The following is a 27,235-nucleotide window of genomic DNA, read 5'->3' on the forward strand; positions in this document are numbered from 1 at the left end:
CCCTCAATATTTGCAGGGGTTAGGTGCAGAGCCGGCCCACGAATAGGGAAAAATCGCGAATAAGTTTTTGGACTGGCTCTGACCCACCCCCGCCTCCCTCCTGTGTCCCCAACCTTACCTGGTGGTCTATTGGTGATGTGGGGCAGGAGCGATCTTCCTATGCTCCTGCCCCATGCAGAGCTGTCATCAAAATGGCTGCCGTGAGTTCCCATTGTAGTCTCAAGACTACAATGGGAACTCACGGCAGCCATTTTGATGACGGCTCTGCACAGGGCAGGAGTGTAGGAAGATCACTATTGCCCCACATCACCGATAGACCAACAGGTAAGGTCGGGGGACATAGGAGGGAGGTAAGGTCTGGGGGCAAAAAATCCGGCACAAAAAATTGCAAATAACCAAATTGGCGAGTGGGGAAACCGCAAATCGGGAGGGGGAGCTGTACTTCATTTCATCCTTAGCCAGATCAAACCAGACACAAGAGGTTATGCTCCCCTACAAGTAGATGGAGACAGAAAATAGCATGGGACCCTATAAGAAGCAATGTCAGCAAACTAGTTTTCTGTCCCCATCCACTTGTGCATAAACTTGTGTATATGTTCTAATTTTAATAAAATACAGGCAACTTTTGAATACACTAGTAGCTTGGGATGGATTTTGTTCAGTGACAGAGCTATGCACTGCCATGTAGAATGATCTGGATTCAATTCCCAGCACAGTTCCTCTGGAGCTGGATATACCATGGAAGCAGTAAACACAGTCTTTTGGATGAGACACACAGTTATCATGCAATGCTAACACCTAATATCTGGATTCAAGGTCTATAGCCCTGTAATTATGGAAAGAACCTTCGTGCATGACTCCTGATTGAAGACATTAACTGAGTTAAAGCAGCTTGGGGGAGGGGATTTATAAATCAAAGAGTGCTTCTCAATCAAGTCCTCAGTGCACATCCAGTCAGTCAGGTTTCCAGTCAGTCAGGTTTTCAGGATATCCATAATATAGACTTGCATACCAAAGGAGGCAGTGCACGAAAATCTCTCATGCATGTTTGCTGTAGATATCCAGAAAACTATTTAGCTGGGTGTGCTTCCAAAGACTGGCTTGAGAAGCAAAGAACTAGAGAAATCGCCGGGTAGTCATGAATTAAGACTCACAGTATCATATACACATTCTTGTTCCAACTGAGCTTAAAGCCTAACTAGAGCAGGAGGAAACTGTCAGATCATGAAATAAAAATGTTACCTACCCACATAAGACCCAGCCATTGTGGTACTATCCATATGAAATCTACTATTTGGCCAGGTGTCTTTCGCAGAGCTTTACTAGTCTTATAAGGAGTACTGTGTGAAAATGTCAAGGGTGGAAATTCTCAAGCCTGTCCTGTGGCTCCCACGGCCAGTCATGTATTCAGGATTTCCACAATAAACACGCACAAGAACTTGCTTGGTTTCCAATGTACGGAAACAAATTTCAAACCTTTTTTTGTGGATGTCCTGAAAACCTAATAGCCAGATGACAGGTTTGGGAAGCCCTGCTGTATTCAAGTCTAGGTTAAAAGTCCGCCTTTTTGAGGCTGCCTTTAACACCTGACTACTATTCACTTGTTCAGTACCCATGTCTGTTTTAATCATTCCCACCATAAGCAATAAGTCTCTTATTTGTCTGTCTTGATTAGATTGTAAGCTTTGTTGAGCTGGGACTGTGAATAGCACTGCATACGTTTAGTAATGCTACAGAACTAAGTAGTAGTAAGGCTACAACTACTGAATTTTAAGGGAAAATGTTGCATACAACACTCCTTTCTGACCCAGTATTGTGGTTCTTATTGATTTTTGCTAATGACACTTAGGTAGTTTGCTGTTGCAGGCCCAAGTTCAAGCAAAAAACATAGGCTACATACAGCCAGGACCAGCGAGAGCTGAAACCTGGCTCTAGATGAGTGAAGAGGGCTTGCAAGCCCTGGCAGAGCGATTCACTTGACCCACTTACACGTTTTCTCTGCTATGTACATCCATGACAGTTCTTGAAGCCTGCCTGGATCTAAAGTTGGAAAATGTCTTGCCAGCCTTTAAAATTGATTTGCCCTTACTCAAAAAGGAGGCAAAACAAAACCTAACCGATAGCAAAAAAAAAAAAAAAAATCATGCACAATACCGCTGCTTCAAAAAATTGCCTTAAACTATAATCAGATAAGATAAAGTTTGGATTAGGCGGTATAACAAATTTTAATAAAACTTGAAGCTTAACTCTGAATATGATTCTTCTTCCAGCCCATGGACGCAATAAAAGTTTTCTTAAACTAAATCCATTTAAAAGATCAGCACAATGTAAAATTCAAATTTGACTTCAAAGTAGTAAATCTACTGAAAACAAATGTGATAAGATTCAATTCTAGCGTCTATGGGCCTCTTTTACAAAGCCGCAGTACTGATTCCCGCAGGGCAAATATAACGCAGCCAATTCAATTCCTATGGGCTGCATCGCATTTGCCGCACCAGGACTCGCCACCTCGGCTTTGTAAAACAGGCCCCTACATGAACTAAATTGGCCATTAAATGCAAAGAAAAGTCCACACCTGCCATGGATCCAGCCATTAATCGATGTATATGTCCAGATATCCCGAGCTTCAGGCTTACGAACTAAAATTAGAAAACTGAATATTATGCAATTCAATTTCCTTATTACAGGTATTTCCCATCCCCCCACTCCTCAGACAATGAGAAAAAAAGACCCTCTCCTCATTTCACTGTCTCCCTACAATTGTAGCTTCAGAAAATGCCAGACAGAATTTCCTTCAGGAAGTGGCACTAAAACTGCTCCTACTTATCTGTAAATCAACTTGTCTTCTGTTTCTTTATTGAGATGGTACTAATAGGGCCAGAAAATGCACCATTTTTACCAATATCTCAACCTCGTTGGAACTTTCCTAATCTAGTTCTATTCCTCCCTCTTTGTGCAGCTTCCATCTGTTATTGGCACTTCCCTCTCCCCATCTGACTATTTTTTCAATCTTTGCAGCTTTTCTTTTTCGCTCATCAGCCTGGATTCCCCATCTCTCCATCTCAACCATTATCTATGCAACTCTTTCAGAACCCCATTGTGCTGGTTCGCCATCTGAAGTGTGCCCAGCAATTAGGGCTCCTTTGGATTCCAAACTCATCTGAAACCAATTTCTACTATGCTACAGTGCAATGAGCTTTTTTTAATTATTTTTTTTTACAAGTACTCAAGAGGATTTTCCCCTTTTAGTTTTCTATCCCACTCTCATGAGAGAAACAGTCTTCAGCCAAGGGCTGAAAACATTAGCTTGCTCCAGAATTTTGCACATGAGCATCTCATGTTGGCCGTTAAATGTCACTGTTGTGCAATGGCCAATACTATAGCAATCCCAACCAGGAAGACCCAAGTAAGAAAAAACTAGGTTTAAAAACTAACCTTATAATCTTTTGAATAGTAGTACATAACAGCATCACAACCTTTCCTGCCTACATTAACTCCTAGCTCTGTTCTAGGACTTTACAGTCTTCAAATTTTTTCTGACATGATTATAAATACAATAAATTCTTATAAGGAATGTAATATATCATATATAAAAACTCAGGAAATGAAAATAGTGGAGAAAAATTATGTGATATGTTCCTTTAAATAGGATCATTTATATTATATTAAAATAGATTCCCTAAATTGGGCTTTCTTATCAAATCACTAGTCAAAATAAATGTCCAATAGCCAAAATTTTGAAATGGACAGAAACAAACATGTGATTCTCTCTTCAGGCACAACTATCCTATTTATGTCTGAAAGCTGAATCTTTACTGCCCTTCCACCTACTAGCTCAATTTATCTAATGATGAACAATGACAGTGCATCTTAACAAAACTTGTAAATTCAGCAACAAGGTTTCCAATTTGTTCTATCCAGTTCTGCTTTAAATCTGAATGTCATTGGGATCCACCCACCAAAAAGCAAGTGCTATGGATTGAACAGTGAAATTTGTTCTTACCTGCTAATTTTGTTTCCTTGTGTCCTGCTAGACTAGTCCAGACAAGTGGGTTCAGCGACGTCTCTACCAGTATAAGCACTAGTGCAGTCCTGGAACTTGCCAGTATACTTTTGTCAAAGCTGAAGCAACATTTCCAATCTAAAACTACTAACACAAAAAAGCCACCACCAACAGGAAATTACAGCAAGAACCATCATTCCCCACCCCCACTATCCCAGAATCTCAAATCTGCAGGTTGTTAAGAATACAGGTATTTAAAATACTTCAGTTTCTCCTCTCTTCTTTTAGGGAAGGTCCTGGACTGGTCTAACAAGACTTTATGAAAGATAAGATACGATAAGATCAAATTTCACCTTCCTCATCTTCTTGCTAGAGCAGTCTAGACAAGGGGGACATATCCAAGCCTTAATATTCCAGGTGGGTAAAAGAGCTGCCCTCACACTCTTGGCAAAAGCACCATCTTCCTCTGCCTACACATTCAAGCAGTAATACTTCACAAAGGAACACAGGGATGACCAAACCGTTCCCTTACATATATACTCAGAAGACATCACCCTGATGGATGCAGTTTATGCTCTATAAAAGTGTGCTATAAGAAATAGCTGAACCAGTGGCCTCTCCAATCCAGCTAGCCAAGGACAACTTAGTAGCCCATGTAAGGGAGAGTCTGCTTCCATGTAAACAGATGACTGAACCAGCATAAAGAAGTATTAATTTGCAAAAAAATGGATCAGAACTCTGCAGATATCCAATGCATGCAAAATCCTCGGATCTCTTTGGAAGTCTGGTTTAGATGAAATTGGAGAAACAACCTTGGGCACAAAAAAATAAAAAAGTAGGGGCAAGACCATCAGCAACATAAGCACATCTGCTGCAAAAGAAAAATATGGGTCCCTAAAAGACCACCAGAATTTAAATCCTTTAATGTGTTCTGCATGAATAGTTTGAACGGCAGTCTCGTCAATACCTTCTGAACCAAATTAAGATCTTATTATAGCACCACTGGTGGACAGGAATATGAAATCTGTTGCTTCCCCTTCAGGAAGTGAATAAGGTCCAGATCAGTTGCAAGAGAAGATCCCTCCACTCTGCCCCACTAGCAGATCATCACTGCAATCTCCCCCCCTCCTCCCGCTTAATGGAATTCAGTCAGCCCTTGATTGTGCCTGGTGGTGGAGTTCAAAGAAGCGTGGGATGAACACAGAGGATCTAGAATCAGAAAATAATATTAAATATTGATCTAAGGCCAGTACTGGGCAGAGCTTTGGATTCTTGCCCAGAAATAGCTAAGAAAAAAAAATGTAAATTGAATCAAGTTGGGCAGGCTGGATGGACCATTCGGGTCTTTATCTGCCGTCATCTACTATGTTACTATGAATATGATTTAGAGGGAAATACACTGCTATTGGCATAATTCACTACCCAACTAAGATCTTCCAAACCTAAATATTGCCACCTGAGTCTGCCCCTCCCACTCAGCCCAAGTCAACCAGCCAACCAGGTAAGAGTGGCTTACGATTCCCTCTCTGTTCAGAAACTACCACCATCCACTACCACCAATGCCTTTGAGATGGTTCTGGGTGCTGTCACCAAACCAAAGGATAAATGGGATGCCCATGTGGGATCCCTTAGAGGGTTAAGCCAAGGGAACCTGTCACCAGGAGTGGGATCCCTAGGATAGTAGACTTGGGGGTGGGTCAGTAGAGTGGGCACACCTGATGGGCTATGGCCCTTATCTGCCATCATCTTCTATGTTTCTATGGCTCTGAACTGGAAATGCTTGCTGACAACACAGAACTTGAGGAACTTGTAATGATCCTCCATAAATCAGAATATGCAACTAAGCTAGGTCATAGGACATGAGAAATTTTCCCTGCCTGACTGCAGAGTCTCCACAAGAAACCAGGGCAAGTGTAATGTTGACCTCTATGAGATCGATAAGATGAAAATATTTCCCCTCCTTCAAGAAATAACAATCATGGCCCCAGTACTCTAGCAAAATTGGCACAACAGTACCAAGCTGTTGCAACCACTCCAGCGTCTCAACTATCACCATTACACTCTTGAGCTCTGATCCAAAAGGAGAAAACAAAAAGATATCAAAAGGAGTAGTCTTGTCACACCATCTCCGGGATCCACAAATCCAAGGTATTCAGTCCACTCTGAGAAAAACAGGATGGGGTATCCTTTCACCAGCAGCCCTTTGGACTGGGCTCACTAATCCTCATTAAGCAACTTTTCCTCCAGCAACCAAGTCACCACCCCATCTCAGGGCTTGTGCGTCTCCTTAAAGAGCTTACTCTTAAAGCAGCCTGAAAAATGTCCACAATAACTACACCACTTGCTTCTGTACTTAAAATTCATTTCCAATCCCTAGGATGTGGCCTGTTCCTTGAGCCCTTTGTTGAGAACAAGCTCAATTTTACAAAATTTTACAAAAGCCTTCAATGCCTTACCTCAGCCAGGTCCTTCAACAGCTTCGAGGTCTTGTTTAACAGGAGCCTCCCCCAAAACAAAGCATGCTTAGACAAGAGACTTGGTGACCAAATCTGCCAGCCAATTCCTCAGCCAAAACTACCTCCTTGTCACCACTATAAAGGCATCCAATCAAGCCCAGATTTGAACAAAAATCATACAGCATGTCTGCCGGTTACCCTGCCCAACTCTAAGTGAGACACTTCAGGTGAAGCCAGTATTAGCTGGGTTCAATGAAATAAGACACAAGCCATGCAGCCCACCCCCCCTTCCCGATTGCCACCTTGACTCAGAGTTTGTTTTAAAAATACCTCAATTCTTTTATTGTTGACATCTTTGGGGCCACACCACAAGCCATAGGTATAGTGGTCATCTTAAGAAAACAGCGCTTATGGGCAAGCACCTTTGGGAGATGAAAACAGCTATTCTAGTTCTTCCATGAGATATTGCTAAAGCCTGTCTATAATTCTGGTGCCTCCCATTTCTTGATGACTCTCCTTCACAATGTATGAAGAGGAAAGGGCTTCAAGAATTAATTCAAAGCATCCAGACCACATCCTATGTCTCCTGCACTGGCAAGCCCACCATCTGAAAGAGAAAGCAATCTAGGAAATCAGAGTCAGGTGTTCTCTGCCTCCACCTGCTGGTTGAGGAACAAAATCCACTTGTCTCAACTGGTCTAGGAGGAGGATGAAGTTAAGATTAGTTTATTCTCCTAAAACTGTCACTACCGTAATCAAACAGACGAGGGGTAAATTCTGTAAATGGCGTCTAAAAAGACAAGTGCCTATCTCTTGTCAATCACACTTAGGCGTCTATAACAGAATCTCAGCTAACTTAAAACTTAGGTGCTTGTAATATAGGTAAAGGCCTACATTATAGGTGCCTAAGTACTTTAGAGAATCGTGCCTAGCATCACCTAAGTCCTTCTCCACCCCTAAACACACCTACTTTGGAGTTAGGTGTATCATGCAATAGGCGTCTATGTTTTGTAGAACTGTGTTTAAGATATGCCCTATCACCCAAATAATTTTTTTTTTTTTTTTTATTAATTATGAGCTTATTAAAGCTCATAATTGAAGCCTCTTATAGAATTTTCCCCCCAACTGTCTCCAAGATCCAAATACTAGTAATGTTGCCATGTGGGTATCCTGAGCACCTAAGTCACAAAAGCTCAATATCAAGAGCAATTTTGCCATATAATTTTTAAGAAGCCAAAGCCCCCATTTTATTTCCTCTCTCCACTGTGCGCACACAAGTTGACTCCTTCTGTAAGATGACTCCTCTGGAATTCTAGGACAAATACCTACAGTCTAAACTGACATTAAATAAACCCCAAACACACTCTACAACTACCTACCTCAGCTCTTCTCCTTTACTCATATCTTCTAAAACTATGGATAATTTCCTCTTCTCTGATGTTCAGATCTGACTGCTATTGTGAACGGTATTGACTGAAGCTGAAAAGAGCAAGCAAGTTACCTTTCTGTAGTGGTCGAATGCCATAAACTGGATTGCTCCATAAGGAAAGATCCTGACCATCATGGCCCCATTTCCTTTATAGAGTCCAAGAAAGCCCTCCTTTTTAGGGACAGCGTATAATGTGGAAAAGACACCTGTCAAAACAAAACATCCATTCAGAATTTAAGATACTTTTTTTTTTACAGTCTGCAAACATTCATTAAAAAAAAAAAAAAAAAAATTATCCGATTATGTATGTTAAGAACATAAGAATAGCCTTACTGGGTCAGACCAATGATCCATCAAGCCCAGTAGCCCGTTCTCACGGTGGCCAATCCAGGTCACTAGTACCTGGCCAAAACCCATGATGTAGCAATATTCCATGCTACCGATACAAGGCAAGCAGTGGCTTCCCCTATGTCTTTCTCAATAACAGACTATGGACTTTTCCTTCTACAACAGTTTGTAAAACAATGTGCCTAAGTCAAAGACAGAGTGAATAAAAATCAAATTATGTTTTTTAATTTTAAAAAATCTGATTTGTTTTATTTAAATTGGATTTTTTTAAATTAATAAAATGCTTTGAGGAAAAAAATCTATCTGAAATAGCTTTTCATTTAAAATACATTATAATTGAGGAATGGGAGTGCCAAATTTAAGACTCTACAATCAGGCTTGTATTTTGCATCATATGGAACATTGGATACTTAATACTAGCTAACATACAGATTATCAGTTTGAAGTGCAATTCTTTAGACCTTGGAGCCTCACCTAGCTCCTCCAAGCCCAAATAAAAGTGTGACCTTTCATCCCTATACTTACCCTTCCACTGCCATATCCAACATTTGTTTCTTTCCCACTGTCTACCATCTCTCTCACATCCTGCCTTGTGCCCTGGTCAAACCTCTCTATTCCCCTCTATGCTGCATCTCTCCCTTCCACCCCTCCATTATGTGCAACATTTCTTTCTCTCTCCCCATGCACCATCTCTCTCTGCCCTCCACCCTATGTCCAATGTTTCTCTCTCTTCTCCATGCATGCTTCACTCCCATCCATCATATGCATGATTTCTCCCTCTCACCCCTTTCTCTTTGTTGCATCTCTCCCTTCATCTCCTCCACCCAATGTCCAACAATTCTTCATTTCTCCCCTCTCCCCCTATGTGCAGCAGTTTTCCATCCCTCCTTTCCCCCTGTACAGTAGTTTTAAATCCTTCCCTCCCATCCCTCCAGAGTAGCAGCTTTCCATCCCTCCTTCCTATCCCCCTGTGCAGCACTTCCTGATCTACCCCTCCTACGGTAAGACCTCAACTTTCAGGCCTTCTAAAGCAGCAGCAGTGAACAGGCTGTTCATGGCCTGCTTGTCAAGGTTTCCCTCTGCCACATCATCAGTGATGTGGCAGAGGGAAGGCCCTGGCAGGGCAGGCTAGGAGCAGCCTGTTCAGAGCGCTGCCGTGCCCACTGGACACCACCACTGCTGATGCTTTAGGAGGCATGGAGGTATTGTCAGGACTCACTAAATTGGTGAGTCCAATTTTTCCAGTGAAAAAAACAATTGCGATGCAAATCTGTGAATTCGGGCAGCACTACTGTGAACTCTTCTGGGTCATGCCATTCAATACTCTCTTGAAGGGATGCTTTCACTGTCCCTGCATAGTTGGGAGCACATGGAAAAAGGAGAAATCTTATTGTTGCAGAAAGCATATATTTTAGGGAAGAAATGTATAATGAATCATTGGGTGCAGGAAGACCCTCCCACCATCTGGCATTGGAGGAATCAGTTCCACTTCCTTATGATTCATGAATCTATTGGGATAAGGAGGTATCCTAAATTCTATAAGGCAATTTTTATTGTTGGTAAGGGACCCATATTTATAAAATCTTTCACCCAAATTTGAAGTCAGAATTAGTAGCAGGCCCAGGAGACAGAGTAGTATTCAAAGGTAGTATTCTAGATGGGTAGTACTGGATATGGACTGTAAAATCTATCCCATGGTGATAGAGACTTTAATTGTTAATATTTTGATAAATATACATTTGTCACAGTAATACCAAGTATTTTATTATAGAACTCTCTGGGGGAGGGGAGAAGGGGTTTAAGTTAATGGGGTAAGAGAAGAATGATGGGGTTAAAAGTTCTGTTGTGTTGGGAGTCAGAGAGTACAAGAGTCTAGACCCTTGGATTCAAGTTCTCTAGTTTATAGAATTGGAAATGTTAAAATGAAATTATGTACATATTCATTGTTATAATCCATTGTTTATACAAGCTTCTTAATAAAAATAGATTTTTAAAAAATACATTATAGTCCAAAAATTATTTATCATGAAATAAGGATTACTGTATATACTCGAATATAAACAGAGGTAATCTTTTTTTCCCCTCAAAAAGAAGAAAGAAATATGAACTCAAATATAAACTGTGGGGTTTACATTCAAGTGCCCTGCCAGGTTCTGCACCCAATCCCCTTCCCTCACTCCCTCCCCTGCCAGGCTCTGTATCCAGCCACCCTTCTTCCTTGCTAGGATTTGCATGCTGTCCCCCCACCTCCCTCCCGCCCTACCCTGGGACAAGAGGGATCCATCCTACCTCCAGTCACAGCCGACTGACAACTCTTACCTCCCTCCCGCCTCCCCAATTAGTAAAAAAAAGTACCTTTAAAATACCTCGTGATCCAGGGGTAATCTCCCTATGTTCCTGCACTGTGCAGAGCTGCTATCTGAACTCACGGTAGCCATTCCGATAGCAGCTCTGCATGGGGAAGAAGTGTAGGAAGATCATTCTTGCCCCAGTTCACCTCTGGGACCACCAGATTTTAAAGGTATACTTTTTACTAACTGGGGAGGCGGGTGGGAGGTGAGAGTTGTTACGAGTCAGCCAGGACAGGAAGGATCCCTCCTGTCCCAGCCCACAACTGGACAACCATGGATTTTACATTGAAACAATTTTTATTGAGGATAACACAGAACAGATACAGTAATATGGAACAATGGTATTGCATGGAAAATGCAGTAACACAACAAAATATACCATCTACATTTCTTATCATCCCCCTTTTTTTGTAATAAAAGAATGATAGAAAAATCCATGAACTCCCTGCCTCCCCCTCCAAATTTCAAACTGTCCTTGCCAAACCCTATGATCCCCCAACCACCATGGATTTTAAAAGGTGTGCTTTTTACTATCGGGAGGAGGGAGGGAGGTAAGAATTGTTAAGAGCCAGCCGAGACATGAGGCGGGAGAGATCAGGTCTTACAGCAGGCCCAGCGGAGGCCTGCAACAGGTCCTGTGGTGAGGGGGGGAGGGTGCTGATTCAGATATAAACTGAGATCCCAAGTTTAAGACCATTTTTTGGCCCCAAAATCTTGGTTTATATTCAAGTATATACGATAGCCTCATGCTACAAAATTAAACCCTATATATTCATGCAATGTTTAAATTTTTTTGATACTTGAATTCCATTAATCCATTCATAATGTCACGGGCATGATATAAAAAAAAGTCTTTCTGACTAGTGATTCAAATCAAACCCATCCCGATCAAAGATATTAAACCGTATGCAAAATGTCTAATTGTATTCTACGAACATGGTTTTTAACAATAGTACATGTAAAAAGTAAGCTAGCCCAAGCCTGGTGTGCGTACACTTACAGAAGCCCTTCCCTCTATTTTTTTTTTTTTTTTTAAACTCTAAAAACACATAAATAAGAGTCAATGAATAAAGGCTTTTGAACACATTCCTTATCAGACTACAAATCAATTTGGGATCTGGGAAAAGCTACCATGGCAGCAAATTAAGATCTCATTTAGGGAATATTTTAGATGACATTCCTTTACCAATTGGAAAGACAAAAGCACAGGTGCAAAGAAATGTAAAGCCTGGCTGAAAAGCATCATAAGAACTACTTCTGTTCCAAAGACACTGAAGGGAGCATCTCTACATACACAAGGTAGGGGCTGCATGTAGAGGGGGGATAAGGGAGAGAGAGTGTGTGCGGTGGGTGTGTACACATAGCAAGAAGTTATCCATCCTGTACACCAGTGGTCTCAAATTCAAACCTTTTGCAGGGCCACATTTTGGATTTGTAGGTACTTGGAGGGCCTCAGAAAAAATAGTTAATGTCTTTTTAAAGAAATGACAATTTTGCATGAGGTAAAACTCTTTATAGTTTATAAATCTTTCCTTTTGGCTAAGTCTTAATAATAATAATATTGTAATTTATAGCTAAAGAGACATATGATCAAGAAACTGTTTTATTTTACTTTTTTTTTTTTATAATTTTGAATACTTTACAATATCCAACAGTTCAAAAGAAAAAAGGATATCCCATAAACTAAAATAGTACATAATCAAATCATACATACAAAATTCCTTTCAAGCCCACATAAATGGAGAGTATATCTTGCTATTTCTAATAAAATAAAATTCAGGAAATATAAAGAATGGTTATTCTTAGTTCATAATTATGAATGTTGATTCATTCTTTAATCTAGGATACTTATATTAATTCTCCTCATATTCTAAGTAAAGTGAAACAAATCTCATTTCTATTTCTTTTCTCTTGCAATTAAGAATTGTTGTAATTGTATTGGATCCCAAAAAGAATATTCAGTGTCTAATAGCTTGATCATACATTTACAGGGAAATTTCAAATAAAAGGATGCATCCAGTACCAGTACTCTATCCTTCAATTTCAAAAATTCTTTCCTCCTCAGTTGTGTAGTTCTGGATACATCCGGAAAAATCCTGACCAAATCCCCACAAAATTTTGTCAACCTATTTTTAAAATAAAGTCTCATAATCAACATCTTATCCATCTCGCTCAGGCATGTTATCACCAAGGTGGACCTAGTCTGGATCACATCCTGTGTGTCTTCCAAAAACTCAGTCAAGTTTACCTCCGGTGTGACCAGATGGTCCTCCCCCTGGGCAGATTCAAGTTTTTTAAAGGGAATATAATAATAACTAGTCGTTAAGCCCGTTACATTAACGGGTGCTAGAATTTATGTCTGTCTGTATTTTTCTTTCTGTCTCTTTCCTCCCTCCATTTCCCTGTGTAGCGCTGTCTCTGCTTTCTTCCTCAGTCTGCACTCTCAAGCTGTAACATTACTGCTTAGCTTTTTCTCCCTGCAAGCATCTCTGCTCTAGCCCCCTGTCCTTCTGTGACTGTCTGTGTGTCTCTCTCTACTTGTGCACTGTTTGTTTGTTTTTTTCAATCTCTCTTTAGCTCCTGATCCCCTCTCACTGACCCTTGCCGACTGCATGTAATTCCGGTTAGGTTTCCATGGCAACCCTGCTCGCGGGTCTGTTCGGTAGGGCCGTTTTTTCGGGTCTGCCGGCGCCGGGTGGGGAAGAGTCCTGGCTCCTTTTTTGGTTTGGGCACGTGCAGAGGGGCTCAACAGCGCACAACCACCTTTCCTTCCCTCCCTCCATCAGGTGCAGTGCAGCTCCACCAATGTTAAAAGCAGCCGCATCGAAATCAGAGGCCTGCCACTGCCGTAGCACGTTCCCCTCTGCCTTGGTCCCGCCCCTTCTCTGACATATGGGACCGCGGCAGAGGGAACGTGTTACGGTGGCGGCAGGACTCCAATTTCAAAGCAGCTGCTTTTAACATAGGCGTAGCTGAACTGTACCTGATGGAGGAAGGGAAGGAACGGTGGGGCAAATTTCGTCAACGGCAGTCCTTGTGCGGTTCGAGAGAGAGGGGGGGTGGAGTCGGCGACTTGCAGCTTCGCGTGCCTCCCACCCCCCCTTCCCTCCGGCTCCGCCGCCGATAGTCTCCACCTGCATTGCCCCTGGCGCAGCACTCACCGGCCCGTCGGGCGGGGAACGGAGGAACAGGTTCAGGGCTGCCAGGGGGGGAGGAGTGAGTCCGGCTGAGACTGGCAGGAAGAGGAAGGCGGAGCAGGTGAGCCGGCACCGAAAAAAACTTTAAAGAGCCAGCCAGACCGTGAGTGCGAGCTGTTGTAAGTTTGCATGTGCACTCTTGCCGGCCACGGACATACGGATCATGGAAGCACGCGGATTAGAGTGCGCATGCGCCGCCTACGGTTTTATTATATAGATTATTTATTGGAAAATTCTCAGCATTTGCCAATCCCAGTATCTCTTTAAAAAATTTCCTTAATAAAATCTCAGGTGATAACAAATGAGTTACTGGAAAATTGACAAAGCGTAGATTTTTCACTCTATTCATATTTTCCATAGATTCAATTTTAGAATGTATAACAGTTGAATCTTTAACAGCTGATACAGAGACAGCTTGCAAATTATTACATTGATTTTCCACCACATTCAGTCGTTTATCCAAACAAGCTAGATTAGCGTCCACATTTTCAAATTTAGAAGAAACTGACTGGGAGTAATCTCCCATTTGCTTCATCGTTGTCCTTAGAAATCCTTCAACCCTAGATATACCTAACCATAAATCTTTTAAGGTAATTATTTTACTTTTATGATTATGATAAACACACCGAGGGCCTCAAAATAGTACCTGGCGGGTCGCATGTGGCTCCCGGGCCATGAGTTTGATAAAGACCACTGCTTTAAAGAGAGCTCCACATGGCTGATATTTTGAGCGTTAGCAGCTGAAGCACATATGGAAGAGCATGATTTCCGAGGAAATTCTCAGTTAAGATAAAATTTACGTTTTTAAATAATTTAATGCTTCTTTTCTTCTCTTTTTTTTTAATTAATGGAGGGGGAAGAAAAGAAGGCTTATGAGAGGCTACTTCAAGGGGGAGAGTGAAATAAGGACCAAGACATATGGAGCGAGAGGAGATATTCTGAGAGGCTGCTGCTACTCGGAGTGGGTGGACTAGGAAAGGTAGAGGGGTTATAAATGTGGCTGCTGGGAGCAGGTTAGCAATGATGAAAGACTAAAGCTGCATTTACTTAAGGTAGGGAGTGGGAGCATTGTCCCACCTACCCTTAGCAATTTTTCCCTCCATTGCCCCTGCAACCAGAGCCTAAAGCCTCTCCCCATTGCCAAATATGCTCTAGCTGGGTGGACGATGGAGAGAGCAGTAGCCTCTTATCCATGTGTGGCAGCGGCCAAAAAAGCAAACAGGATGCTAGGAATGATTTAAAAAAGGAATGGTTAACAAGACTAAGAATGTTATAATGCACCTGTATTGCTCCATGGTGCGACCTCACCTGGAATATTGCGTTCAATTCTGGTCTCCTTATCTCAAGAAAGATATAGCGGTTCTAGAAAAGGTTCAAAGAAGAGCGACCAAGATGATAAAGGGGCTAGAACTCCTCTCATATGAGGAAAGACTAAAACGGTTAGGGCTCTTCAGCTTGGAAAATAGACGGCTGAGGGGAGATATGATTGAAGTCTACAGAATCTTGAGTGGAGTAGAACGGGCACAAGTGGATCAATTTTTCACAACGTCAAAAATTACAAAGACTAGGGGACACTCGATGAAGTTACAGGGAAATACTTTTAAAACCAATAGGAGGAAATATTTTTCCACTCAGAGAATAGTTAAGCTCTGGAAAGCATTGCCAGAGGTTGTGGTAAGAGTGGATAGTGTAGCTCAGGTGTAGGCAATTCCGGTCCAGTCCTCAAAAGGTCAGGTTTTCAGGATATCCACAATAAATATGCACGAGATTAATTTGCATGCACTTTTAAAACAGAGAATGGTCAAGTTTCTGGAATCCTGTGGATTACAGGACCGGAGGCAACATGGATTCACTAGAGGTAGGTCTTGTCAGACAAATCTGATCAATTTCTTTGACTGGGTGACCAAAGAATTGGATAGAGGATGTGCGCTAGATGTGGTGTATTTAGATTTTAGCAAAGCCTTTGACAATGTTCCACACAGACGTCTAATAAATAAACAGAGAGCCCTCGGGATGGGTCCCAAAGTGACGGGCTGGATCAAGAACTGATTGAGTGGAAGGCGACAGAGGGAGATCGCTCTGAGGAAAGGGATGTTACCAGTGGTGTGCCTCAAGGTTCTGTTCTTGGGCCTGTTCTTTTTAACATTTTTATAAATGACATTGCTGAAGGGTTGTTGGGTAAGATTTGCCTCTTTGCGGTTGATACTAAAATCTGCAATAGAGTAGACACGCCGGATGGTGTGAATAACATGAAGAAAGACCTAGCTTGAAGAATGGTCTGAAATTTGGCAGCTAAAATTCAATGCTAAGAAAAGCAAGGTCATGCATTTGGGCTGCAAAAACCCAAGGGAATGGTACAGATTAGGGAATTAAGAGCTTATGTGCACAACAAAAGAGCAGGACTTGGGTGTGATTGTATGTGATAATCTTAGGGTGGCCAAACAGGTTGAAAAGGTGATGGCAAAAGCTAGAAGGATGATAGGTTGCATAGGGAAAGGTATAGCTAGTAGGAAAAAGGAGATATTGATGCCCCTGTATAAGACTTTGATGAGACCTCATTTAGAATATTGTGTACAATTCTGGAGGCCGCACCTTCAAAAAGATATATAAAGGATGGAGTCGGTCCAGAGGAAGGCCACTAAAATGGTATGTGGTCTTCATCATAAGGCATATGGGGACAGACTTAAAGATCTCAGTCTGTATACTTTGGAGTAAAGAATGGAGAGGGAAGATATGATAGAGACATTTAAATACCTATGTAATGTAAATGCGCATGAGTCAAGTCTTTAATTTGAAAGGAAACTCTGCAATGACAGGGCATAGGATGAAGTTAAGAGGTGATAGACTCCAGAGAAATCTAAGAAAATACTTTTTTACAGAAAGGGTGGTAGATGCATGGAAGAGTCTCCCAAAAGAGGTGGTGGAGACAAAGACTGTATCTGAATTCAAAGGGACCTGGGTTAGGCATGTGGGATCTCTCGGAGAGAGAGAGATAATGGCTACTGTGGATAGGCAGACTAAATAGGCCATTTGACCTTTATCTGCCATCATGTTTCTATGCCTCATTGAGATGCAAATCTATCTCATACATATTCATTGTGGATACCCGGAAAACCTGACCTGCCTGTGGTTCTTGAGGATCAGAATTGCCTACCCCTGGCATAGCTGGTTTTAAGAAATTTCCTGGAGGAAAAGTCCATAGTCTGTTATTGAGAAAGATATGGGAGAAGCCACTGCTTGCCCTGGATCAGTAGCATGGAATGTTGCTACTCCTTGGGTTTTGGCCAGATACTAGGGACCTGGATTGGCTACCATGAGAATGGGCTTCTGGGCTTGATGGACCATTGGTCTTACCCAGTAAGGCTATTCTTATGTTCATGCTTTCCCCGTCACTCTAATACATGACTTGCTGTGTATCACCTTGACCACATTATGAATCTTCAATCTATAAGTGTGCTTAAATAAACACAAATTTCCATGGTTCCAACTGTGGATCCTAGATCCTAAAAATAACTTTGGTCAAGCCCTGGTTTGTGTGACAGCAAAAGGACACATTTTATTGAAAGAGATGTTACCTCAGGAAATGCAACATACTGCAGAATATTTACAAGAATCTGTAGTAAAAGTAACAGATTGTAAACAAAATTTCAAATGCATAATAAGCAACTTTGTTACAGGTAATGCTGCAAGTGCTTCACTAGAGGCAGGTCTTGTCAAATAAACCTGATCAATTTTTTTGACTGAGTGACTAGAATTGGACAGAAGGAGTACACTAGCTGTAGAGTACAGTATTTAGATTTTAGCAAAGCCACACAGGCATTTAATAAATAAACTGAGTGCCCTTGGGAGGCCCCAAAGAGATGGCTGAGTAGTGGTCAATGGAGATCACTCTGAGGAAAGGGATGATACCAGTGGTGTGCTTCAATATTTGGTTCTTGGGCCTATTCTTTAACATTTTTGTAAGCATTATTGCTGAAGGGCTGTCAAGTAAGATTTGCCTTTTTGCAAATGATAACCAATATTTGCACTAGAGTAAAGACCCCTGATGGTGTGAGCAACATGCGAAAGGACCTAGTGAAGCTTGACGAATCATCTGAAATTTGGCAGCTAAAATTTAATGCTAAGAAATGCAAGGTCATGCATTTGAGTTGCAAAAACCCAAAGAAACGGTACAGTTTAGGGGGTAAAGAACTTTTGTGCACGAAAAGAGGAGTGGGTCTTGGGTGCGATAGTATGTGATGAACTTAAAGGTGGTCCAACAGGTTGAAAAGACAAAAGGGAAAGCTAAAAGGATGCTAGGGTGCATAGGGAGAGGTATGGCTAGTAGGAAAAAGGAGGTATTGATGCCACGGTATAAATACTCTGGTGAGACCTCATTTAGAATACTGTTCAAGGAAAAGGGGATTGAAGGGTATAGTTAGAGGGTTACTATAAAGGATATTAAATGATTAGGGAATAGAATGTTTTAGGTATAAGATCACTTACAGGTCATTGACCTGGGGGGGAGGGGGCGCCGCAGGAGCGGACTGCTGGGCATGATGAACCCATGGTCTGACTTGGCAGAGGGCTTGCTTATGTTCTTATGGAGACCACACCTTCAAAAAGATATAAATAGGATGGAGTTGGTCCAGAGGAAGGCTACTAAAATGTTTGGTGCTCTTTGTCATATGGCATTTGGGGACAGACTTAAAGATCTGAAACTTAAAGATCTCAATATGTATACTTTGGAGGAAAGGCAGGAGAGGGGGGGTGGGATATGATAGAGACATTTTAAATCCCTACATGGCATAAATGCACATGAGGCGAGTCTCTTTCAATTGATAAGAAACTCCGGAATGAGAAGGCATAGAATGAAGTTAAGAGAGGCTCAGGACTAATCTAAGGAAATACTTTTTTACAAAAAGGGTGGTAGATGTATGCAATATAGAGGCAAATTCAGACTGTGTCTGAATTGAAGAAAGTGTGGGACAGGCACGTGGGTTCTCTTAGGGAGAGGAGGCGATAGTAGATGCTGTGGATGGGTAAACTACATGGGTCATTTGGTCTTATCTGTCATCATGTTTATATGTTTCCAAGATGAGACTTACAGAAAACCCAAACAAGAAATTGTTTTTTGAATGCTCTTTGGATGCAACTCATAGCCAAAGGCTTCAGCGCTCCAGGGACCAAAGCTGTCACTGAGACTGCAATATACTTCTGCAATAACTATTCTCCAGAAGCTTCGCTGAAGAAAGAGAAATCAAATTTACCCTTCCATGAAACGGTAATTGGAATTCCTTAGTGCCTGTCTGACATTGCTACATGGATGTCTCGCCACCATCTAAAATTAAATATGGCCAAGACAGAACTTCTTATCTTTCCTCCTAAAACTGCCTCTCCTCTCTCTAAGTTCTCTATTTTAGTGGATACTGCCCTCATCCTCCCCATCTCATTGGTTCACAACCTCGGGGTCATCTTTGGACTCATCTCTGTCTTTCTCTTCGCATATCCAACAAACTGTCAAAACTTGTCACGTCTTTCTATACAACCTCGCTAAAATCCAGAGTTTCCTTTCTGAACACTCTGCAAGGCCATTATTCATACCCTCGTCACCTTTTGCCTGGATTACTGCAACATGCTTCTCACAGGGCTCCTGCTAACCTATCTCTCCCCTCCTTCAATTTGTTCAGAATTCTGCTGCACGTCTTGTACTTCACAAGGGATGTTATGCTGTTACCCCTCTCCTCGAGTCACTTCATTGGCTCCCTGTCCGCTTCCAAATACAGTTCAAACTCCTCTTTTCTTACTGATCTACAAGTGTACCCACTCTGCGGTTCCTCAATCTCTCTCCTCTCTTATCTCTCCCTATACCCCACCCCGGGAACTCCATTCTTCGGGTAAGTCTCTTGTTTGTACCCTTCTCCTCTACTGCCAACTCTGCCCCTTCTGCGTTGCTGTATGCCCGGAACAATCTGCCTGAATCAGTATGCCAGGCTCCATCTTGGCGGTATTCAAATCCAGGCTCAAAGCCAACTTTTTCAAAGCTGTGTTCAGGTTCCAACACTTCCAACTTGTAATACACTATATCCGTTTCTCATTCCCTCTGTAGCCCCCTACCCTCTCTACCTCTTCATCCCTTTGTATGTCCCTTCATAAGCATCAATATATTGAGCCACCCTTTGTCCTCTGTGTCTGTCATAATTAGATTGTGAGCTCTTTCGAGCAGGAACTGCCTCTTGCATGTTTAATGTACAGCGCTGCGTGCATCTGGTAGTGCTATAGAAACAAATAGTGGTAGTACAGTGGTGCCTCGCATAACGGCCGCCTCGCACAGCGAACGCTGCGCACAACGAACTTTATGTCTTGATCCGTACAACGAACTTCGTTTCACACAACGAAGTCGCCCGAGGCTGCATCCTTCCGCGCAGGCACTGCGCTTAACTGCCCTCTCTCCGCCTGGCTCCCTGTGCAGTGGCGGACCGTCGGCTCGCAGGGGCCCGGCGCCTACTGCTGATGCGTTGGGGGGGGGGGTGGAGCTACTCTCGCCGCTTCCCCGATGCTAGAAAAAAACAATGTGTGGGATCGGGAAGCATGTTAGCAGATGGCTACAATTTGCACTATGGAGCCCGATCCAAAAAACATGAGGTTGAACGCCGGGTTGTGAACCAGTTAGCTGCAGCCTATGAGCCCTGGGGACCAAAGACAGCCTGTGAGCCTCTGGGGCTAGAATCAAAGAAAGCCCCAACACTGCGACTGGAAATTGTGGACAAAGACAGTAAAGGCAGGAAACTGAACATCCAGACCCCTTTACAACCTGAGAATTTGAGCTTCTTGGACAAGGGAGAGAGAAACAGCAAAGTTGTCCTTGATTTCTGAGCTCATAATTTGATTTCATAATAAAATATTCTCCCTTCCCTCCCATTCATACAAAAAAAAAAAAAAAAACAGTTAAGTCCCAGTTTTTGCCGCTGAGACTCTGCCCTCTCTCACTGTATACAGTCGTCCTTTTAAGATAAACTCAATATTTTTTATATATCATGGCTTCTAAAAAAAGGAGGAAGGTGATTTCTGTTGAAATTAAACGGGAAATAATTAGAAGGAGTGAATGTGGGGTAAAACAGTGTGACCTCGTCAAAGAGTTTGGCCTCAGCAAATCCACCATTTTCACCATTTTGACAAATAAGGATGCAATCAAATCAGCCAAAGTAGCCAAAGGAGTATCAAAACTATTTCATGAAAAACATAGGTCTTCAATCCACGAGGAAATGGAGAGGCTATTAGCAATTTGGATTAAGGACAGGCAGGTGAAAGGTGACGTAACAACCCAAGATATTATCTGTCACAAAGCCAAGAGAATTTATGACGATCTAAAGAAAAACGTCCCTGGAAGTAGCAGCAGTCAAGCTAATGAAGAAGAATTCAAAGCCAGCAGGGGGTGGTTTTTTAGATTTAAGAAAAGGTGTGGAATCCACAGCGTTACTATGCATGGTGAGGCTGGCAGTGCTGACAAGAAAGAAGCAGAAAAGTTCTCTATTAACTTTCAAAAATGTATTAAGGATGAAGGATACTGCCCACAACAAGTGTTCAATGCCGATGAAACGGGTCTTTTCTGGAAAAGAATGCCGAGCAGAACCTTCATTACAAAAGAGGAGAAGAAATTGCCAGGACACAAAGCCATGAAGGACAGACTTACCCTTATGTTTTCGTCTAATGCCAGCGGAGACCTCAAGATCAAACCTCTATTGGTTTATCACTCTGAAAATCCAAGAATTTTCAAGAAAAATAACGTTATTAAGTCCAAACTGCCCGTCCATTGGAAGTCCAATCAAAAAGCCTGGGTGACCCAAGTTATCTTCAACGAATGGATTCTGGAAATCTTTGCTCCTGCCGTGAAGAAATTCTTGCTGGAAAAAGAACTGCCGCTCAAAGCCCTTCTGATACTTGACAATGCCCCTGCTCACCCAAAAGACCTAGAGGAAATATTGCAGGAAAATTATCCTTTTATCAAGGTGCAGTATTTGCCACCAAACACCACATCCATTATTCAGCCAATGGATCAGCAAGTTATTGCGAACTTTAAAAAACTCTACACTAGAGCCCTCTTTAATAAGGTGTTTGAAGAATGCGAGTTTGGTGGAGACAATATGACTGTCCGAAAGTTTTGGAAGGAGAAATTTGATGTCCTTATGGCAATACGACTTATAAAGAAGGCCTGGGAAGAAGTGTCACAAAGGACCCTAATGTCTGCTTGGAAGATGCTTGTGCCTTCGTGGACCCAGGAAGAAGCAGTAGTTGATGACACAGAAGTGATGAAGGACATCATCACAGTGGCCCAAAGGTTGGAATTAGAGGTAGAGGAAGAGGATGTAGAGGAGCTTATTGAGGAACACGAAGAAGAGCTGACAACTGAAGAGCTCCAAGCACTTCTGGTCCAGCAACAGGACAATGCTCAAAGGGAAGCGTCATCTGATGATGAGGAGCAACAATCAAACAATCAACCAATCCCAAGTGCTGACATCAAGAACATCCTGGTCAAATGGAAAGCAGTTCAGGAGTTTACCAATGCCCACTATCCTGATTCAGCTGAAGCAAACAGGATCAACGATCTTTACTCCGATACTCTTGTCCGTTATTTCCGGCAGATGTTGGAGAAAAGAGAAAAACAAACGACTTTGGACAGGTTTTTCATGAAACCATTGGCCAAAAAGCAGAAAATGGATGAAGATGTGCAAGATTCGGTAGACTCTACTTAGTCTGTCTTTAAATTTAAAAAATGTGTGTTGTTTTAAAAAACAATTATGTTTTTAGATGTATCTAAATAAAAATAATAACAAAAAATTTATCTTTTTTTATGTCATCTTAGCATATTTTATGCTACAGAACGAATTATTTTTTTTAACATGTATTGTTATGGGAAAACGCGTTTCACATAACAAACTTTTCGCATAACAAACTTGCTCCTGGAACCAATTAAGTTCGTTGTGTGAGGCACCACTGTATGTTGGAATGAGTGACCAATCACTGGAAAAAAAATATACTAACACAGTAGATGACAGCAGATAAAGACCTGCACAGTCCATCCAGTCTGCCCATTAAGATACAACTTTGCTTAACATATATATTCTTGATTTTGATTTGTCCTTGCTCATTTTCAGACCATAGATCATAGAGGTTTGCCCGGCAATAGACATACTCCCCCCAACTATTGGAGTTGCCATGGAATTTGGATGGCCTGGAGTGGGTTTCCACAGCAAAAAAAAAAATTATAAACACCAAGTAAAATAGGGAAAAGAAAAAGATCAGGTAGTTCTTGGGGAGGTGGTGTACAAAGGTTACAAAAAATTCCTCGACCGATCCCTAGCATTCCAAGCGGGCAAATGGAACAAATGCCTCTCCACTCTCATCTCCAATTCCCCCCCTATCAAACTTTCAGGAAGTTAACCAAAACCTACCTTTTTGACAAATTCCTCTGAATGTTCCGCTCTCCTCCCTCCTCTGACCTCGACTCTCCCCCAGACTCTTTACCACCGTATGTAATACTTCTATTTGTAACACTGCTGTACGTAACTTATAGCAAACATAACTACTCCGAATATATAATCTACCTGCAAAAATTAACTTCTCCGTAAATTTATCGTCTAAAATGTAAATGTAACTTGACTGAAAATGCATTGCCTAAAATATTAATATAACTAACGAAATTGTAACTTCGCTGTAAATGTACAGTCTCCTCATCTGTTAACCGCATAGAACTTCCATGGTAATGCGGTATACAAGAATAAAGTTATTATTATTATTATCATTATTAAAGTCTAGTGGCCTACTGACCTGACCCCTTTCTCCTCAGAACACCAACTTTCTGTAGCTGCAACTGCAAATGATGTCTTATTAAAAGTATGTCTAACTTCATCTTTTGGCTTCTGTATAATCACATGCACTTTGCTTTGAACTAACTAGGATCAAAGGTAATACATTCTTTGCACTCTACTAATTTGTTCTGGTGTGGCTGTTTGCAAGGATTATTATTGTTCCAGTTAGGAATGCCAGAAATATTACAACCATGAGACAAACTCTGCTTATGTGGAACAGAGACTAATTTTGGGTTTTTTTTAAAATATATATGGTTTTGCTAGATTAATAAATATTTTCATTGCTTGCCTGTTCCAAAACAGTATGCAAAGTGATTTTTTTCCGTCTGTCCAAGAGGGCTTAATCTAACCAGCTAGATATTATTAAACACCAGTGTTTTGTTTTCAGATCTAGCATATTACAAATTCAATTGGTCCATGTTGGAAGCTCTCCCGTTTAATAGTCACTGCAGAAAGTCTATATAGAGGGGCACAGCCAAACAATAACAAACACTCCTCCCCCCCCCCCCCCCGCGTCAGAGAATGACACAGGGACAAATCTGTCCCTGTCTCTGTGGGATCTATCTCCATCCCTGTCCCATCCCCGCAAGTTCGGTCCTCATCTGCACAAACCTCAAACACTTTAAAATCATAAGTACATGACAACCATGCTCACGAGAGAACAGTAATCTGTGTCGCCTTCCTAAAAATCCCCAACTTTCCTAGATATTTGAGTGCCCTTTTCTGAGCCATAGATCCGTTATTAATACAGCTCCCTTGCATTGAGTAACTGGAGCATTTTCTTTCTCCTCATAACTTTGAAGGGAGCAAAAAAAGATTGAGATCGCATCCGCTGGCCCAAGAAGATGGCAGCATTCTCTAGTCCCACAAACTCAATGGTTAGCTCTGCCTGGATCGTCAAAATTACTACAAAGGTGACCGCGGCACTAGAGACTGTCCAGTAAAAGCATCTGCTCCTGATAGGTGCCATGCTAGTGCAGCTCCAGGGCCAGGTGGCCAATGTGAGCCTCATTACTTTTCAACAAGTGAGTGTTACGGAGGACCGGGTGAGCGTGGTGGAGAGCATACAGCAAATGCTCAGCACCGCTTAACAGCTTTAAAAGAATGGATAGAATCCGGCGGTTCGGGGTGTTTCTCTTAGCGGCCGAGAGTTTAAGATTTCGGCATTTGCAGACGATTTGTTGGTTCATTTGACCTCCCCGTGGGAATCCTTTCCTGCTCTTATGTCGCTTTTTACGGAGTATGGCGATTTTTCGGGCTTCCAATTGAATTATGATAAATCTTTGGCATTAGCTACTGCCGAGGCGGTGCGCTTGGAGTGGCCGGGGCAGTTTCCTTTACGGTGGGCGGATGGTGTATTCAAATATTTGGGAGTGCAACTCACGAGCAGTGTGGGACGGTTATATCGTGCTAATGTAGATGCTTTGTTGGCCGCTACGGAGGGTTGTTTTGCAAAGTGGATGTCTCTGCCTCTCTCTTTTTATGGTAGGGTTCATTTGTATAAGATGGTTATTTTTCCCCGCTGGTTGTATGTACTCCAGTTGCTGCCTCTTTGTCTGCGTCGTAGCGATCTTCAACGGCTTCATAGGCAGCTGACCCGATTCCTCTGGCAAGGCAAGAAGTCTCAGATATCGATCTCTTATCTGTTCGGCTCGGGAAGGATCGGTGGTGTGGGACTCCCGGATATCGGCCTCTATAATCTGGCTTGCTTGCTGCGGTTTTTGGGAGACTGGTGCTTACGGAGTGATGACTATCTTTTTCGGGACTTTGAACATGCTCTTTTCTCTCCTTGGCACTTGTTTTCGCTGTCTCAGTTACCTGTTCGCCTCTTGCCCCCCGCGTTCCGATCTAGTTTCATCCTTAGGTCGTGGCGTTTTTCTTGGAAGGCATTGGTCGGGTTACTGGGGGGGGACCATCAAGTTTCGGATCAGTTGTCTATACGGGGGAATCCGCAGTTTCTGCCTGGCTGTGATAACTCGGTCTTTGTGCGATGGACTGGAGAGGGTTTTCTTCTTCTTGAGCATTTATTGGATGAGGAAGGGGCGATGAGACCTTGGGGAGATTTTCCCATGCTTCATTCTTTGGGTGTGGGAGGTCTGTTTGCGTATCGGCAAATTCATCATTATGTGAGGTCCTTGGCGCGCCCGGGCTTACGGTTTCGATTGGGTAACCAATTTCGTCTATTTTTTGCCCAATTTTATGCTTGTGGCTTGACGGTGTCTGCGTTGCATGGGGCTTTGCGGCGGCTTACTCCTCAGAAGTCTTATACGGCTTTGGAGAACCGCTGGGGTAGAGATCTGGGCATACCTGGTGAGTCCTTAAACTTTCCTTCCCTTATTGGTCGTATCTCTTCTATTTCTATTAGTGCAGAACTGAGGGAATGCCAATTTCGAGTGGTGTATAGAGCGTATTTTTCCCAAGAGCGGGTCCACAAGGTTGGGGGCATTTCTTCTCCAATCTGCCCTAAGTGTACACTGGGTTGCAACTCCTTTTTTCATGCATTTTGGGGATGCCCTCGAGTGAAAGTCTTTTGGAGAGCCATACTCCGCTTTTTGGAGCGGCTGGTTGGTCACGCTATTCCGATGTCTCCGGTAGGCTTGCTTTTGGATAGATATGAATCTTTGCGAGTGCCTGCTCGGAGACATCGGTTGCTGATCCGGAAGGGTGCTGTTATAGGAAAGAAGGTCATTCTTAGCGTTTGGACGCAAGACATAGCGCCTGCTTACTGGGCTTGGAGGAATCGTTTTCATAATTTGATGCTCTTGGAGCAGCGCCATGCTCGATTATCTGTCAGGCGGTCGAAGATTTTCCTGCAGACCTGGGACCCCTACATTTCCTCGCTTTCCCCTAGGGCCAGAAGTCTGGTCTTGAATTCACTCTGTTGCTGATACCTTATGCTCTCAGCTGTTTTCCCCGGGTTGGTGGGTGGATGTTTGAGAGAGTGTGAATGGTGGGTATGAGTGATTGGAAGTATGTGGAGTTCAGTGGGTAGGGTGGGATTACACATTGTGGGTGGGAGGATGGGATTTGGTTCTCTTGTTTTGTTTGATATGTGCTGAGCGGCTTAAGCAAACAGCTTGCTCAGCATAATCCTTTCTTGCTGGGGGGTTTTTGGGTATGGATTGGGTCTCATGGTGTGGGTCTCATGGTGTGGGTTTGGGGTGGGGTGGGGGTTTGGGCTTTGGAGTGGGTGGGGATTGGGGGGATTCTTTGGTTGGGGTGAAAATGTGTTTGATGGTACGTTTGGGGTTCGCGACCTTGTTGTATGGTCGTGTTGTATTGTGTATTTACTGCTGATGTGCCAATAAAACATGATTTATACTAAAAGAATGGATAGAGAACCTGGAGAACAGGACCCGGCGAAACAATATCCAATTTGTCGGATTCCTTGAGGATTTGCCAAAAACTGATCTCAGATTTTTTTATGGAGCGTTGGCTCACTGGGAAATTACAACTTACAGAGTTTAGGGGTCCCTTGCGGATTGAGAGGTCCCACAGGCTGAGTCAGTGATGGGAAGCCCTAGCTCAGCTGTGAGTAAAAATTCTTGAGCTCCTCAATTATGCACACAAAAGTTTAATTCTGAAAGCCCAGTTGGTAATTTA

The 27,235-nt window shown here is 42.5% G+C and overlaps 2 protein-coding genes across 3 annotated transcripts in view; one reads left to right on the forward strand and one right to left on the reverse strand.

Moving 5' to 3' along the window:
- Positions 1–27,235, reverse strand: part of SLC25A16 (solute carrier family 25 member 16) — an 84,849-nt gene that overhangs the window by 33,207 nt on the left and 24,407 nt on the right. For both annotated transcript variants that reach the window (XM_033940550.1, XM_033940551.1), the window contains 2 exons: positions 7,961–8,094; positions 2,576–2,639 (listed from right to left, as the gene is read on the reverse strand). In XM_033940550.1, coding sequence (XP_033796441.1) covers positions 2,576–2,639; positions 7,961–8,094 — 198 coding nt within the window. The remainder of the gene's footprint in view (positions 1–2,575; positions 2,640–7,960; positions 8,095–27,235) is intronic.
- LOC117359087 (tigger transposable element-derived protein 1-like) lies at positions 20,960–22,516 on the forward strand. Its single transcript, XM_033941259.1, has one exon. The coding sequence runs from the start codon at positions 21,029–21,031 to the stop codon at positions 22,514–22,516; it is 1,488 nt and encodes a 495-aa protein (XP_033797150.1). The 5' UTR covers positions 20,960–21,028.

The sequence above is a fragment of the Geotrypetes seraphini genome, chromosome 4 (genome assembly GCF_902459505.1).
Source record: "Geotrypetes seraphini chromosome 4, aGeoSer1.1, whole genome shotgun sequence".
Lineage (NCBI taxonomy): Eukaryota > Metazoa > Chordata > Amphibia > Gymnophiona > Dermophiidae > Geotrypetes > Geotrypetes seraphini.